General features: G+C 39.9%; 1 protein-coding gene across 1 annotated transcript in view; it reads right to left on the bottom strand.

The window, feature by feature from the left end:
* Nucleotides 1-537: 537 nt before the first annotated feature.
* The window catches only part of EEF1AKMT3 (EEF1A lysine methyltransferase 3), a 30,457-nt gene continuing 15,007 nt past the window's right edge, over nt 538-15,987 (bottom strand). The window contains exon 3 of the mRNA XM_053704992.1: nt 538-1,167. Within this exon, the coding sequence (XP_053560967.1) occupies nt 785-1,167 (383 nt within the window). The 3' untranslated portion in view covers nt 538-784. The remainder of the gene's footprint in view (nt 1,168-15,987) is intronic.

Genomic DNA, 15,987 nt, shown 5'->3' with positions numbered 1-15,987 from the left:
CACAAGCCTTTCCAGTAGTTTTGAGGCAATGAGGGGAGGTAGGAAAAAAAGGCCATAGTTGGATCGGGATGCTGGTTAGAGAGGTTTATTTGAGAATAGGTGTAACTAGTGCATGTTTAAGGGATGAGGTAAATATACCAGTATTGAGGGAAAGATTAAAAATGTGTGTGAGGCTAGGGGTAAGAGGTGGAGGGCAGTAGTTGCGAGAGGATGGGATAGAGTATACAGGCAGTAAGGTGAGAGGACGATATAAGGGCAGAAACTTCTTCAGTAACAGAGGCAAGAGAGCTGAATTTATGGATTTTGGACATGGGCTTGGAGTTTTGGGAATCTTTCTCTCCTTTTTTGAGCATTGTAATGCAAGGGTTTGTCCTTCATGTAAGGAATATTAGTGAATTCCCTTTAATACACAGTTCCAAAAGGTAAAAACTGCATTTAGAAACAATCCAAAAGGGCTTTTTATACTTATACTATCTTGTAGATGGTCTTTTGGAGAATCAGGCTCTAGGAGAGAAAAAAATATAGATACACAACAGGCCAAATAAAATTAGTTTTATTTTTATGTAGAAAATGCAAGTTTAACAGCAGCAATATCAAACAATACATGCCTTCTGTAACATTTATAAAAAATATATATATTTGATGTATTCCAAAAAATATTTTAAGAGTGCAGGTTACTTGCAGAAAATCTGACTTAAGGCAAATGCAACTCTGCTTTGTAAACATTGAGCATCCATCTTTCACCATAAGAAATACATTATACATCATAGAAACCCTGTTGTTCTCAGTTATAACATTGTGTCACTTTGTATATATTTATATTCTTATCTTCATTTCTCTTAACAAGTTCTGAGATAAAATATTTAGGTAACATGTCTTGGAAGAAAGCTACCGTGCCATGCTCCTGACGCATCTTAGAGGATAAGAGGACAGTAGTGTGAGGTCCACAAAGAAACTGTAATGTTTGGATAAGGAGCGGATAGGTCGCCTTCAGATACACAATGTCAGCTCCTAGGATGAAGTCGTAGTCCTGAGGGAATTGCTCTTGGTCGACACCCCATGACAGAGCACAGACATTAGGGGCATTGCTTAAAGGAATGTTTGCAGAGACATTTTTGTTTATTTGCGGCAGAGCATGTGGGAGATCTGTGAGCGTAACCTGGCCACCTGCAAGCGAATGAGGAAGGATCAATTTATTAAGAATTTTACTTTATAGAGTGTTAACATAATTGACAGCTCTAAATAAAAAATGTCTAAAATACTAAATATTACACCAGAAAACATATAGGATACAAACAGAATGAAGGGTCCTGCTCCTACGGATCTAGTTACATTACACATACCTTGCACATTGGTACTGTGGCTTACAATCTTATGTAAAATAATACAGGTAGGGCTCGATCCGATAAAAAGCCGGCAACGCCAAAATCTGCGCGGGTTTGGTATCCTATATATGGCGTAACCTAGAAGTTACGCCCGTATATTTCTGCCGTCGCCCGTAGTTTTTTGGGCCATAGACAGGTATACCAAACCCGCGCAGTTTGGTATACAATATACAGCGTAAGGACTTATTTGGCGAAAATGGAGAAATCTTACTCCATTTTCATCTCGCCACAAAAAGCAACCGTAAGAAGCCTTACGCTGACTATTGGAGCCCCGTAACTACCTAAACTACCTGCAAAATAAACCTAACGCATGCGCAAACCGCCACCATCTAACTGATCTATCCCCTAATGTGAACCCCTTACATCGCCACCATCTACCTTATCTATCCCCTAATCTGACCCCTTACACCGCCGCCACCTATATAAAAATTATTAACCCCTAATCTAATCCCCCTATACCGCCGCCAGCTATATTAATATTATTAACCCCTAATCGAATATCCCTAAAGTAATAAGTTCTATTACCAGCCCTTAAAAGGGCCTTTTGCAGGGCTTTGCCCCAAAGTAAACAGCTCTTTTGCCCTATAACCTGCCCTCCCTACACCGCCGCCACCTATATTAATAGTATTAACACCTAATGTAAGCCCCTTACACCGCCGCCATCTATATTAAAATTATTAATCCCTAATTTAAACTACCTACCCCGCTGCCAGCTATATTATCTATATTAACCCTAAGTATATTATAGTTAATATAGTTATTACATTATATATATATTAACCCTAATTATATTAGGGTTAATATAGTTACTATTGTATTTATATCAACTATATTAACTCTATCTAACCCTAACACCCCTAACTAAATTCTTATTAAATAAATCTAATTCATATTATAAACTAAAATATTCCTATTTAAATCTAAATACTTACCTATAAAATAAACACTAAGACAGCTACAATATAATTAATAATTACATTGTAGCTATGTTAGGGTTTACAGGGAGTGCAGAATTATTAGGCAAGTTGTATTTTTGAGGATTAATTTTATTATTGAACAACAACCATGTTCTCAATGAACCGAAAAAACTCATTAATATCAAAGCTGAATAGTTTTGGAAGTAGTTTTTAGTTTGTTTTTAGTTATAGCTATTTTAGGGGGATATCTGTGTGTGCAGGTGACTATTACTGTGCATAATTATTAGGCAACTTAACAAAAAACAAATATATACCCATTTCAATTATTTATTTTTACCAGTGAAACCAATAACATCTCAACATTCACAAATATACATTTCTGACATTCAAAAACAAAACAAAAACAAATCAGTGACCAATATAGCCACCTTTCTTTGCAAGGACACTCAAAAGCCTGCCATCCATGGATTCTGTCAGTGTTTTGATCTGTTCACCATCAACATTGCGTGCAGCAGCAACCACAGCCTCCCAGACACTGTTCAGAGAGGTGTACTGTTTTCCCTCCTTGTAAATCTCACATTTGATGATGGACCACAGGTTCTCAATGGGGTTCAGATCAGGTGAACAAGGAGGCCATGTCATTAGATTTTCTTCTTTTATACCCTTTCTTGCCAGCCACGCTGTGGAGTACTTGGACGCGTGTGATGGAGCATTGTCCTGCATGAAAATCATGTTTTTCTTGAAGGATGCAGACTTCTTCCTGTACCACTGCTTGAAGAAGGTGTCTTCCAGAAACTGGCAGTAGGACTGGGAGTTGAGCTTGACTCCATCCTCAACCCGAAAAGGCCCCACAAGCTCATCTTTGATTATACCAGCCCAAACCAGTACTCCACCTCCACCTTGCTGGCGTCTGAGTCGGACGGGAGCTCTCTGCCCTTTACCACCCAGCCACGGGCCCATCCATCTGGCCCATCAAGACTCACTCTCATTTCATCAGTCCATAAAACCTTAGAAAAATCAGTCTTGAGATATTTCTTGGCCCAGTCTTGACGTTTCAGCTTGTGTGTCTTGTTCAGTGGTGGTCGTCTTTCAGCCTTTCTTACCTTGGCCATGTCTCTGAGTATTGCACACCTTGTGCTTTTGGGCACTCCAGTGATGTTGCAGCTCTGAAATATGGCCAAACTGGTGGCAAGTGGCATCTTGGCAGCTGCACGCTTGACTTTTCTCAGTTCATGGGCAGTTATTTTGCGTCCTTGGTTTTTCCACACGCTTCTTGCGACCCTGTTGACTATTTTGAATGAAACGCTTGATTGTTCGATGATCACGCTTCAGAAGCTTTGCAATTTTAAGAGTGCTGCATCCCTCTGCAAGATATCTCACTATTTTTGACTTTTCTGAGCCTGTCAAGTCCTTCTTTTGACCCATTTTGCCAAAGGAAAGGAAGTTGCCTAATAATTATGCACACCTGATATAGGGTGTTTATGTCATTAGACCACACCCCTTCTCATTACAGAGATGCACATCACCTAATATGCTTAATTGGTAGTAGGCTTTCGAGCCTATACAGCTTGGAGTAAGACAACATGCATAAAGAGGATGGTGTGGTCAAAATACTCATTTGCCTAATAATTCTGCACTCCCTGTATATTTATTTTACAGGTAAATTGTTATTATTTATTTTTTATTGTTATTTTATTGTTATTATTTTAACTAGGAATAATAGCTATTAAAATAGTTATTAACTATTTAATAGCTACCTAGTTAAAATAATTACCCAATTACCTGTAAAATAAATCCTAACCTAAGTTACAAATACACCTACACTATCAATAAATTAAATAAACTACAAATATCTATCTAAAAATACAATTAAATAAACTAAACTTAATTAAAAAAAAAAAAAAAAAAAAAAAAAGGATTACAGCAATTTTAAGCTAATTACACCTATTCTAAGCCCCCTAATAAAATAATAAAGCCCCCCAAAATAAAAAATTCCCTACCCTATTCTAAATTATAAAATACCCAGCTCTGTACCAGCCCTTAAAAGGGCTTTTTGCGGGGTATTTACCCCAAGTTAACAGCTCTTTTGCCTGTAAAAAAAAAAGAACACAACACCCCCCCCACCACCCACATACCCCTATTCTAAACCCACCCAAACCCCCCTTAAAAAAACCTAACACACCCCCCTGAAGATCTCCCTACCTTGTCTTCACCCAACCGGGCCGAACTCCTCATCCGATCCGGGCAATGTCTTTTCCCAAGCGGCAAAGAAGAAGTCTTCATCCCGGCGATGTCTTTATCCAAGCGGCAAAGAAGAAGTCTTCATCCCGGCGATGTCTTTATCCAAGCGGCAAAGAAGAAGTCTTCATCCCGGCGATGTCTTCATCCAAGCGGCAGCAAAGTCTTTTTCCATCCGGCAGCATCTTCCATCAAGCGGCATCTTCAATCTTCTTTCTTCGCTCCTCCGACGCGGAGCCTCCATTCCGGCCGACGACTGAACGACGAATGAGGTACCTTTTTTAAATGACGTCATCCAAGATGGCGTCCGTCGAATTCCGATTGGCTGATAGGATTCTATCAGCCAATCGGAATTAAGGTAGAAAAATCTGATTGGCTGATTGAATCAGCCAATCAGATTCAAGTTCAATCCGATTGGCTGATTCAATCAACCAATCAGATTTTTCCTACCTTAATTCCGATTGGCTGATAGAATCCTATCAGCCAATCGGAATTCGACGGACGCCATCTTGGATGACGTCATTTAAAAAAGGTACCTCATTCGTCGTTTAGTCGTCGGCCGGAATGGAGGCTCCGCGTCGGAGGAGCGAAGAAAGAAGATTGAAGATGCCGCTTGATGGAAGATGCTGCCGGATGGAAAAAGACTTTGCTGCCGCTTGGATGAAGACATCGCCGGGATGAAGACTTCTTCTTTGCCGCTTGGATAAAGACATCGCCGGGATGAAGACTTCTTCTTTGCCGCTTGGATAAAGACATCGCCGGGATGAAGACTTCTTCTTTGCCGCTTGGATAAAGACATCGCCGGGATGAAGACTTCTTCTTTGCCGCTTGGATAAAGACATCGCCGGGATGAAGACTTCTTCTTTGCCGCTTGGATAAAGACATTGCCCGGATCGGATGAGGAGTTCGGCCCGGTTGGGTGAAGACAAGGTAGGGAGATCTTCAGGGGGGTAGTGTTAGGTTTTTTTAAGGGGGGTTTGGGTGGGTTGTAATGTTGGGGGGTGGTATTGTGTTTTGTTTTTTTCAGGCAAAAGAGCAGTTTTCTTTGGGGCATGCCCCTCAAAAGGCCCTTTTAAGGGCTGGTAAGGTAAAAGAGCTTTGAACTTTTTAAATTTAGAATAGGGTAGGGAATTTTTTTTATTTTGGGGGGCTTTATTATTTTATTAGGGGGCTTAGAATAGGTGTAATTAGCTTAAAAATCTTGTAATCTTTTTTTATTTTTTGTAATTTAGTGTTTGTTTTTTGTGTAATTTAGTTTAGATTATTTTATTGTATTTTAGTTTAGATATTTGTAGTTTATTTAATTTATTGATAGTGTAGGTGTATTTGTAACTTAGGTTAGGATTTATTTTACAGGTAAATTGGTAATTATTTTAACTAGGTAGCTATTAAATAGTTATTAACTATTTAATAGCTATAGTACCTAGTTAAAATAAATACCAAGTTACCTGTAAAATAAATATAAACCCTAAAATAGCTACAATGTAATTATTAATTACATTGTAGCTATCTTAGGGTTTATTTTATAGGTAAGTATTTAGATTTAAATAGGGATATTTTCATTAATAATATTAATATTAGATTTATTTTAATAAGAGTTTAGTTAGGAGAGTTAGATAGGGTTATTATACTTTATATATATAACGATATTAACTATATTAACCCTAATATAATTAGGGTTAATATAGCTGGCGGCGGTGTAGGGGGATTAGATTAGGGGTTAATACATTTATTATAGGTGGCAGCGGTGTAGGGGGATTTAGATTGTAGGCAAAAGAGCTGATTACTTTGTGACAAAGCCCTGCCAAAAGCCCTTTTAAGGGCTGGCAAAAGAGCAGTTTACTTTGGGGTAATGCCACGCAAAAAGCCCTTTTCAGGGCTATTTGTAGGGTTAGACTTAGGTTTAGTGGTAGGGATAGTTTAGTATTTTAGGGGTTAAATAATTTAATAAAGATGGCGGCGGGGTAGGGGGATTAAATTAGGGGTTAATAATTTTAAAATAGATGGCGGCAGGGTAGGGGCTCACTTTAGGGGGTAGGTAAGGTAGATGGCGGCGGGGTAGGGGCTCACTTTAGGGGGTAGGTAAGGTAGATGGCGGCGGGGTAGGGGCTCACTTTAGGGGGTAGGTAAGGTAGATGGCGGCGGTGTTAGGGGCTCACTTTAGGGGGTTATAGATTTAATATAGCTGCTGGCAGGGTCCGGGGCGGCGGTTTAGGGGTTAATAACTTTTTTATTATTAGGATAGTGAGGGGGGATAGCGGTTAGAGGGTTAGACGTGTCGGGCTATGTTTAGAGGCGGGTTAGACAGTGCGGGTGAGTTCATACTTTAGTCAGGTTTTGTAGGCGCCGGCAGTTTCTAACGTGGCACAAGTCACTGGCGACGCCAGAAATTTGTACTTGCGCAGATTTCTGGACATCGCTGGTTTATCCGACTTACGGCACGTTAGCATCTGACGGCGCCGTATATTGGATAGCTCGAGTTGCGAGCTGAAACTGCGGGTGACGCGGATTCCCTCGCTTGCGCCACAAACTACGCCGTATATCGGATCGCGCCCGTAGTCTTCATTTTAAAATGGTTTTACACTGATTCATAAAACGTCAGAGCACTGTCAAATACACCCAGAAATGGAACACAAGAAAATTATATACTGCATTTTATGAAAACATCTCTCAAAATTATACTTTATCAGCAATGCATAATGTGTATGTTTATTAAGACATTTTTGCACAGAAATTTGAAGATACTTTGCACTTAAATGGTCAATATTTCACCATTTAGTGTTTTGGGAAATACATATTTTTCTGTTATTTATAGTATAAAAACGTAATCGTTTTATTACAGTAATTGTTTTTTACATTTACTTCAGAACTATAAATATAATAAGATTACATTATTTGTCATTCTAAGAGGGGCAAGTAATATAACTCACTGGCATTCAATTGACTTACATTATATAAGTATGTTCATTTTACAGCAATTTTTGTGTGTGCGTGCGCGCAAAAAACAGTCCATTCAGTAACGCAACCCAAGCATAAACCAAAGGACTGTACTATGGCCCTTTAAACATGCTTGTTATGTGACTGGCACATTCATTTTTGCTTTCCTTGCTACAATCAGTCAAATTTGTACTATTATCACATTCTTAGGCGTTGATTTATCAAGCTGCGGCAGACAGGGGTGCATATACACGCCCTTGTCCGCCGCAGCTCGCCTCTGTCGGGCTGAATTTCCCTGACGGAATGCAGCATTGCACACTAGCGCTATTTTCGCTCTTGTGCAATCCCGCCCCCTACCCGCGCACAGCCAATCACGCGTGGCAGGAACCGTCAATATCCCCGATCGTGTGAGACCGGGGAGAATGAAATTCGCCACCTTAGAGGTGGCGAAAGGTTAGGAAAGCAGTGGTTGTTAAATAAGGACTGCAGGTTCTCTTGTGAGAGCCTGCATTTGTAGGGGGTCGAAAGGCTTGCCAAGCCTTTGATAAAATAGACCCCTTATGCTTAGAAGGTTGTTCTTTATCACTTCAAGTCAAATTAAAGGAATATGAATCTTTTTAAAAAAAAAAAAAAAAAAAAAACCTCCATAAGTTTTGGGTAATACATTTTTTTAAACAGTAAAAAACAAATAAAACAAAAAAACAATGCACCACAGAGTTTTGTGCATGCTACAGCTACAAGGTGATTGCTCAGATCAGTGCAGGGGCTCATTTACATCGTTAACTGGCTAAAGCAGAGGCGGCAAGATAAACATACACAAGCTTTTTCAGGGTGTATTCCTGAACTTCTCAGAAACAGCAAGACCCTGCAAATACTGCTAGCAAAATGACAGTGTTTCCATTATATGTTATATCATCTATATCAGGAATGGCCAACAAACAGCAGAACTGAGAATGAGTGTCATAGTTTGTGTGGTCTTGGGAAAAAGCAGAACTAAAAATAAGTGCTTTGGGGGTCTTGTGATTGGTCAGCAAACTCAAATGAGCCCTGTAAAAAAGGTAAACCAGCAGACTGAGGGTACCCTGTAACAGGACATTTTTAGGCAATATATATTTGTGTGTTTAATATATTCACAAATTAATATGCGGCTTGTAAAATATTGATCTGCTCCCACATTGTGTTGGAAAGTTATCCATCACTGATCTATATAATTTAAATCAAGCTAACTACAATGGCATCCTCAGCAACAAAGCTGTACAGAATATTTCCCCTCTTGCAAACAGATCAGTTGAAATTATTGTGTGAATTATGTAAAAGCAAACAACTCTTACACAAACTCAATGATTATACATCTGAAGTGAGCACACTACATTCTTGCTTGTATCCATTAGTTTCAGTGTGGGTGATAAATAAAAATATCTCCATTACACTTAACTTCTATGCTGCTGCTGCATGTGCAGCTGTAGTAGGAAGTTCTTCATCTCAGCAGATGGATAATGATAATGGACACGTGAGGCACACTAAAGCTTTTAAAAAGTACAACAGGGAAAAAGAAAATAGCAAAGACAGATATTCTTAATTAAGAGCCACTTCGTATCTACCCACTGGCAATAAGCTGAGGGAAAGACCAGTGCTTTATCTTATGTATGGTATAACAGAACCAGGAATGCTGCAGCGCTTAAAAGGGACATTAAACACTAAATACATGCTAGATAGAATGATGCATTCAAAGAAAAGATTAGTCCATGACTAACATGTAGATGCATTTTTTAAAGTTTCATTAGTTGTTTAAAAAGTGACAAAATAAGTGTAAAGTTTTAGTGTCTATAAAACACTGGGAGCTGCCATTTTGTAACTTGTGTTACCTTCTCTGCTGTGGCCAATTAGGGGCAGTTATACATAGGTCATTAGAGTGTGCAGCCAATGGTTGTGCTGGATTTAACAGAGTTCTGCACTTCCATTTGTAAAAGGAACTGAAAAGCTCACAATTTCAGAATGGAATTACAGGCAAAGAGGAAGAAGTAAATAATGAAAGTATATTGCAGAGTTGTTTTATTATATACAATTTATCATTTTATATTACCATCTCAAAGTGTTTAATGTCCCTTTAATGACCAATAGGGACACACGGATTAGTGCACAGTTTACGTAGTGTCTTCCTATTCCATTATTACAGATTTATATTAACTAATCACATTCCTTAGCACTGTTAGAAATTCACTGCTAAATCTGTATAGCTATAAACCGGTTTAACGGAACCTGCTTCTTTGCTCATTAGAAATGTTGTATGTGTGATATGTAGGTATGTGTGCACAGTACAACTGATATTAAAAAGGGACAGGAAACACCTACATTTTCTTTCAGGATTGGAATATAACATACAACTTTTCAATTTACTTCTATTATGAAATTTGATTCATTATCTTGTTATACTTTGCTGAAGGAGCAGCATTGGACTACTTAGAGCTAGCTGAACACATCTAGGCCTAGATTTGGAGTTTGGCGTTAGCCGTGAAAACCAGCGTTAGAGGCTCCTAACGCTGGTTTTAGGCTACCGCCGGTATTTGGAGTCAGTGATTAAAGGGTCTAACGCTCACTTTTCAGCCGCGACTTTTCCATACCGCAGATCCCCTTACGTCAATTGCGTATCCTATCTTTTCAATGGGATCTTTCTAACTCCGGTATTTAGAGTCGTTTCTGAAGTGAGCGTTAGAGCTCTAACGACAAAACTCCAGCCGCAGGAAAATAGCAGTAGTTAAGAGCTTTCTGGGCTAACGCCGGTTCATAAAGCTCTTAACTACTGTGCTCTAAAGTACACTAACACCCATAGACTACCTATGTACCCCTAAACCGAGGTCCCCCCACATCGCCGCCACTCGATTTAAATTTTTTAACCCCTAATCTGCCGACCGCCACCTACGTTATACTTATGTACCCCTAATCTGCTGCCCCTAACCCCGCCGACCCCTATATTATATTTATTAACCCCAACCTGCCCCCCACAACGTCGCCGCCAGCTACTTACAATAATTAACCCCTAATCTCCCGACCGCAAAGCGCCGCCACCTACGTTATCCTTATGTACCCCTAATCTGCTGCCCCTAACACCGCCGACCCCTATATTATATTTATTAACCCCTAATCTGCCCCCCTCAACGTCGCCGACACCTGCCTACACTTATTAACCCCTAATCTGCCGAGCGGACCTGAGCGCTACTATAATAAAGTTATTAACCCCTAATCCGCCTCACTAACCCTATAATAAATAGTATTAACCCCTAATCTGCCCTCCCTAACATCGTCGACACCTAACTTCAATTATTAACCCATAATCTGCCGACCGAATCTCGCCGCTACTATAATAAATGGATTAACCCCTAAAGCTAAGTCTAACCCTAACACTAACACCCCCCTAAATTAAATATAATTTAAATCTAACAAAATAAATTAACTCTTATTAAATAAATTATTCCTATTTAAAGCTAAATACTTACCTGTAAAATACATCCTAATATAGCTACAATATAAATTATAATTATATTATAGCTATTTTAGGATTTATATTTATTTTACAGGTAACTTTGTATTTATTTTAACCATGTACAATAGCTATTAAATAGTTACCTAGTTAAAATAATAACAAAATTACCTGTAAAATAAATCCTAACCTAAGATATAATTAAACCTAACACTACCCTATCAATAAATTAATTAAATAAACTACCTACAATTACCTACAATTAACCTAACACTACACTATCAATAAATTAATTAAACACAATTCCTACAAATAAATACAATTAAATAAACTAGCTAAAGTACAAAAAATAAAAAAGAACTAAGTTACAAAAAATAAAAAAATATTTACAAACATAAGAAAAATATTACAACAATTTTAAACTAATTACACCTACTCTAAGCCCCCTAATAAAATAACAAAGCCCCCCAAAATAAAAAATTCCCTACCCTATTCTAAATTAAAAAAGGTAAAAGCTCTTTTACCTTACCAGCCCTGAACAGGGCCCTTTGCGGGGCATGCCCCAAGAATTTCAGCTCTTTTGCCTGTAAAAAAAAAACCATACAATACCCCCCCCCAACATTACAACCCACCACCCACATACCCCTAATCTAACCCAAACCCCCCTTAAATAAACCTAACACTAAGCCCCTGAAGATCTTCCTACCTTGTCTTCACCATCCAGGTTCACCGATCCGTCCTGAAGAGCTCCTCCGATGTCCTGATCCAAGCCCAAGCGGGGGGCTGAAGAGGTCCATGATCCGGTCAAAGTCTTCATCCAAGCGGGGCAGAAGAGGATCTTCCATCCGATTGAAGTCTTCATCCAGACGGCATCTTCTATGCTCTTCTATCCGGAGCGAAGCGGCAGGATCCTGAAGACCTCCAGCGCGGAACATCCATCCGGCCCGACGACTGAACGACGAATGACTGTTCCTTTAAGGGACGTCATCCAAGATGGCGTCCCTCGAATTCCGATTGGCTGATAGGATTCTATCAGCCAATCGGAATTAAGGTAGGAATTTTCTGATTGGCTGATGGAATCAGCCAATCAGAATCAAGTTCAATCCGATTGGCTGATCCAATCAGCCAATCAGATTGAGCTCGCATTCTATTGGCTGTTCCGATCAGCCAATAGAATGCGAGCTCAATCTGATTGGCTGATTGGATCAGCCAATCGGATTGAACTTGATTCTGATTGGCTGATTCCATCAGCCAATCAGAAAATTCCTACCTTAATTCCGATTGGCTGATAGAATCCTATCAGCCAATCGGAATTCGAGGGACGTCATCCAAGATGGCGTCCCTTAAAGGAACAGTCATTCGTCGTTCAGTCGTCGGGCCGGATGGATGTTCCGCGCTGGAGGTCTTCAGGATCCTGCCGCTTCGCTCCGGATGGAAGACCATAGAAGATGCCGCCTGGATGAAGACTTCAATCGGATGGAAGATCCTCTTCTGCCCCGCTTGGATGAAGACTTTGACCGGATCATGGACCTCTTCAGCCCCCCGCTTGGGCTTGGATCAGGACATCGGAGGAGCTCTTCAGGACGGATCGGTGAACCTGGATGGTGAAGACAAGGTAGGAAGATCTTCAGGGGCTTAGTGTTAGGTTTATTTAAGGGGGGTTTGGGTTAGATTAGGGGTATGTGGGTGGTGGGTTGTAATGTTGGGGGGGGGGGTATTGTATGTTTTTTTTTACAGGCAAAAGAGCTGAAATTCTTGGGGCATGCCCCGCAAAGGGCCCTGTTCAGGGCTGGTAAGGTAAAAGAGCTTTTACCTTTTTTAATTTAGAATAGGGTAGGGAATTTTTTATTTTGGGGGGCTTTGTTATTTTATTAGGGGGCTTAGAGTAGGTGTAATTAGTTTAAAATTGTTATAATATTTTTCTTATGTTTGTAAATATTTTTTTATTTTTTGTAACTTAGTTCTTTTTTATTTTTTGTACTTTAGCTAGTTTATTTAATTGTATTTATTTGTAGGAATTGTGTTTAATTAATTTATTGATAGTGTAGTGTTAGGTTAATTGTAGGTAATTGTAGGTAGTTTATTTAATTAATTTATTGATAGGGTAGTGTTAGGTTTAATTATATCTTAGGTTAGGATTTATTTTACAGGTAATTTTGTTATTATTTTAACTAGGTAACTATTAAATAGTTCTTAACTATTTAATAGCTATTGTACCTGGTTAAATAATTACAAAGTTACCTGTAAAATAAATATTAATCCTAAAATAGCTATAATATAATTATTCGTTATATTGTAGCTATATTAGGATTTATTTTACAGGTAAGTATTTAGCTTTAAATAGGAATAAGTTATTTAATAAGAGTTAATTAATTTCGTTAGATGTAAATTATATTTAAGTTAGGGGGGTGTTAGTGTTAGGGTTAGACTTAGCTTTAGGGGTTAATCCATTTATTATAGTAGCGATGAGCTCCGGTCGTCAGATTAGGGGTTAATAATTGAAGTTAGGTGTCGGCGATGTTAGGGAGGGCAGATTAGGGGTTAATACTATTTATGATAGGGTTAGTGAGGCGGGTTAGGGGTTAATAACTATTATAGTAGCGGTGCGGTCCGCTCGGCAGATTAGGGGTTAATAAGTGTAGGCAGGTGTCGGCGACGTTGTGGGGGGCAGATTAGGGGTTAATAAATATAATATAGGGGTCGGCGGTTTACGGAGCGGCAGATTAGGGGTTAAAAAAAATATGCAGGGGTCAGCGATAGCGGGAGCGGCAGATTAGGGGTTAATAAGTGTAAGGTTAGGGATGTTTAGACTCGGGGTACATGTTAGAGTGTTAGGTGCAGACGTAGGAAGTGTTTCCCCATAGGAAACAATGGGGCTGCCTTAGGAGCTGAACGCTGCTTTTTTTGCAGGTGTTAGGTTTTTTTTCAGCTCAAACAGCCCCATTGTTTCCTATGGGGATATCGTGCACGAGCACGTTTTTGAGGCTGGCCGCGTCCGTAAGCAACTCTGGTATCGAGAGTTGCATTTGCGGTAAAAATGCTCTACGCTCCTTTTTTGGAGCCTAACGCAGCATTTGTTTGAACTCTCGATACCAGAGTTAAATTTATGGTGCGGCCAGAAAAAAGCCCGCGGAGCGTTAACAGCCCATCTACCGCCAAACTCCAAATCTAGGCCCTAGTTAGTCAATCACAAGAGACATGTGTGCAAATATCAATCAGGAGCTAGTTTCATTTGAAAATTGAGAATTTAAAAGTGTCTTAAGGGGGGCGGAGCAAGCCTTGCACTTAAGCGGTCGCACAACACTTCAGCTCCGGACTGATTTAATTTATATATCTAAATTTTAACCGCTCAGTGCTCCACAATATGCTTCTAAGATATTGACTGGGCTATAGGGAATTATAACAGACATTCCCAGCATCTGGAACAGATCAGCAGATGGAGACTCCAATCATTTATCCTAATGAGGATGTTCACAGCAGATATGGAAAAGCGGCCATTTTAATCTACATGAGGTGGATTAGCGTTGCTGCGGGACCTCCGTTGTTTATAACCCGAAGATGTAGCTAATGAATAGAATTCAGACATCTATAGATCCCTCATAGAAAACCGTCTTCGCACGCAGAGTCAAATGGAGATACCACGTCATAGCAGCTTCCACGACCTCCAGGGCATGGTAACGCTGAATCCCCCTTACACCATACTCTACTACCATGGAAGATCTCCCTGCCGTTCTCCTGACCCTCTTAGATGACCTGGCGACCCAGATGGACAATAGGTTTACTATTATGGTTTGTCGCTCCATGTCCAGCCACCACACGCCGCTCCCTGGAGAAGCTGAGATTACTAGTGGCGGGGACATAGTACAGGATCTGCTTGCTCAACTTGGAATGGGCTCGCTAGCACTACAAGAAGAGACTCCACGTGTCATACATAAGCTCCCTAAAGATCACATCGTGGAACTCCTTAAGCCCACACATTTTACCCCTAGAGAGCCACTACTACAGACAGGTTGCCAGCGTGAGGAATTTAGTCGATTGGTAAGAGTAGAGCGAGCGGATCGAGCCTCCCAGACCAAGAAAAATCTGAGTCGCATAAAGCCTAACATGCTGCAAGCAGGAATCTCTAGAGCAATGCTATCACACGCAGCTATTGACTTGGTCAATTGTATCCTAGAAGTGTACTGCCGACAGAGTCTACATTACAGTCGTAATACATATTATCAGACAGTATGGATATCTAACTTTCGTCTAGCCTTCTGCAATGACAACCCTACAGAGGACTACTATTATCCCATAGACAGATCTAGTGTGGGGTAGGACGGTGCGACTTCCCGCTGTTGTTGGGACACCCCAGTACTTATTCTATTGATGACCTTTCACAGTTAGATTCCTTGTTTTACTTTCCCTAGTTTCATAATATAAGGTTCACTAACTGATGACCCCTGCTCCCCGTTTTTCTGGCTAAGCTTTGTATCTCACTGTCAGGGGCTTTGAATAGGTTTCAATACAGTAGTTATACACACCCACCTATCCCCGTACTGTCCCAAACACTGCCCTGTGGTAGCCACATCATCCGCAGGTTCTAATTTATAATGATATAATGCTATGTTAAACGGGCAATAATTCTGAATCTCCTGTGTAATGGGCCTTTTTGCATTATATCCCTGAAGAGAGTTGCGGGATATAATAGATATGAGACAGCAGTTCTTTGGTATATCTGTTTACTACCTCAGGGCTACTATATAGCAACGGTAGCTGGGGTATATGTAATCTCCATCTACACAAATTCACTGGTTCACTTTGCAATTTTTTGTTAGGAAACCATAAGCCACAAACCATGCCCCTCCCTCCTACAAATACCTTATGAGGTTAGCACGATATCACAATAAGAGCAGGTTTACTCAAACCATTTGCAGGTAGATTATCACATCAGAATAATGGTCCAGTTCATTTAACACGTTATGTTTCAGTCTCTTATTGCACCTAAAACTGTTAATTAGGTTAAAATGTTCAACAGGATATAGCCTCCATC

Source organism: Bombina bombina, chromosome 3 (assembly GCF_027579735.1).
Source record: "Bombina bombina isolate aBomBom1 chromosome 3, aBomBom1.pri, whole genome shotgun sequence".
NCBI classification, from domain to species: Eukaryota; Metazoa; Chordata; class Amphibia; order Anura; family Bombinatoridae; genus Bombina; species Bombina bombina.
Note: the sequence above shows the minus strand (reverse complement) of the source record. Positions and strands in the feature narration are given on the sequence as shown.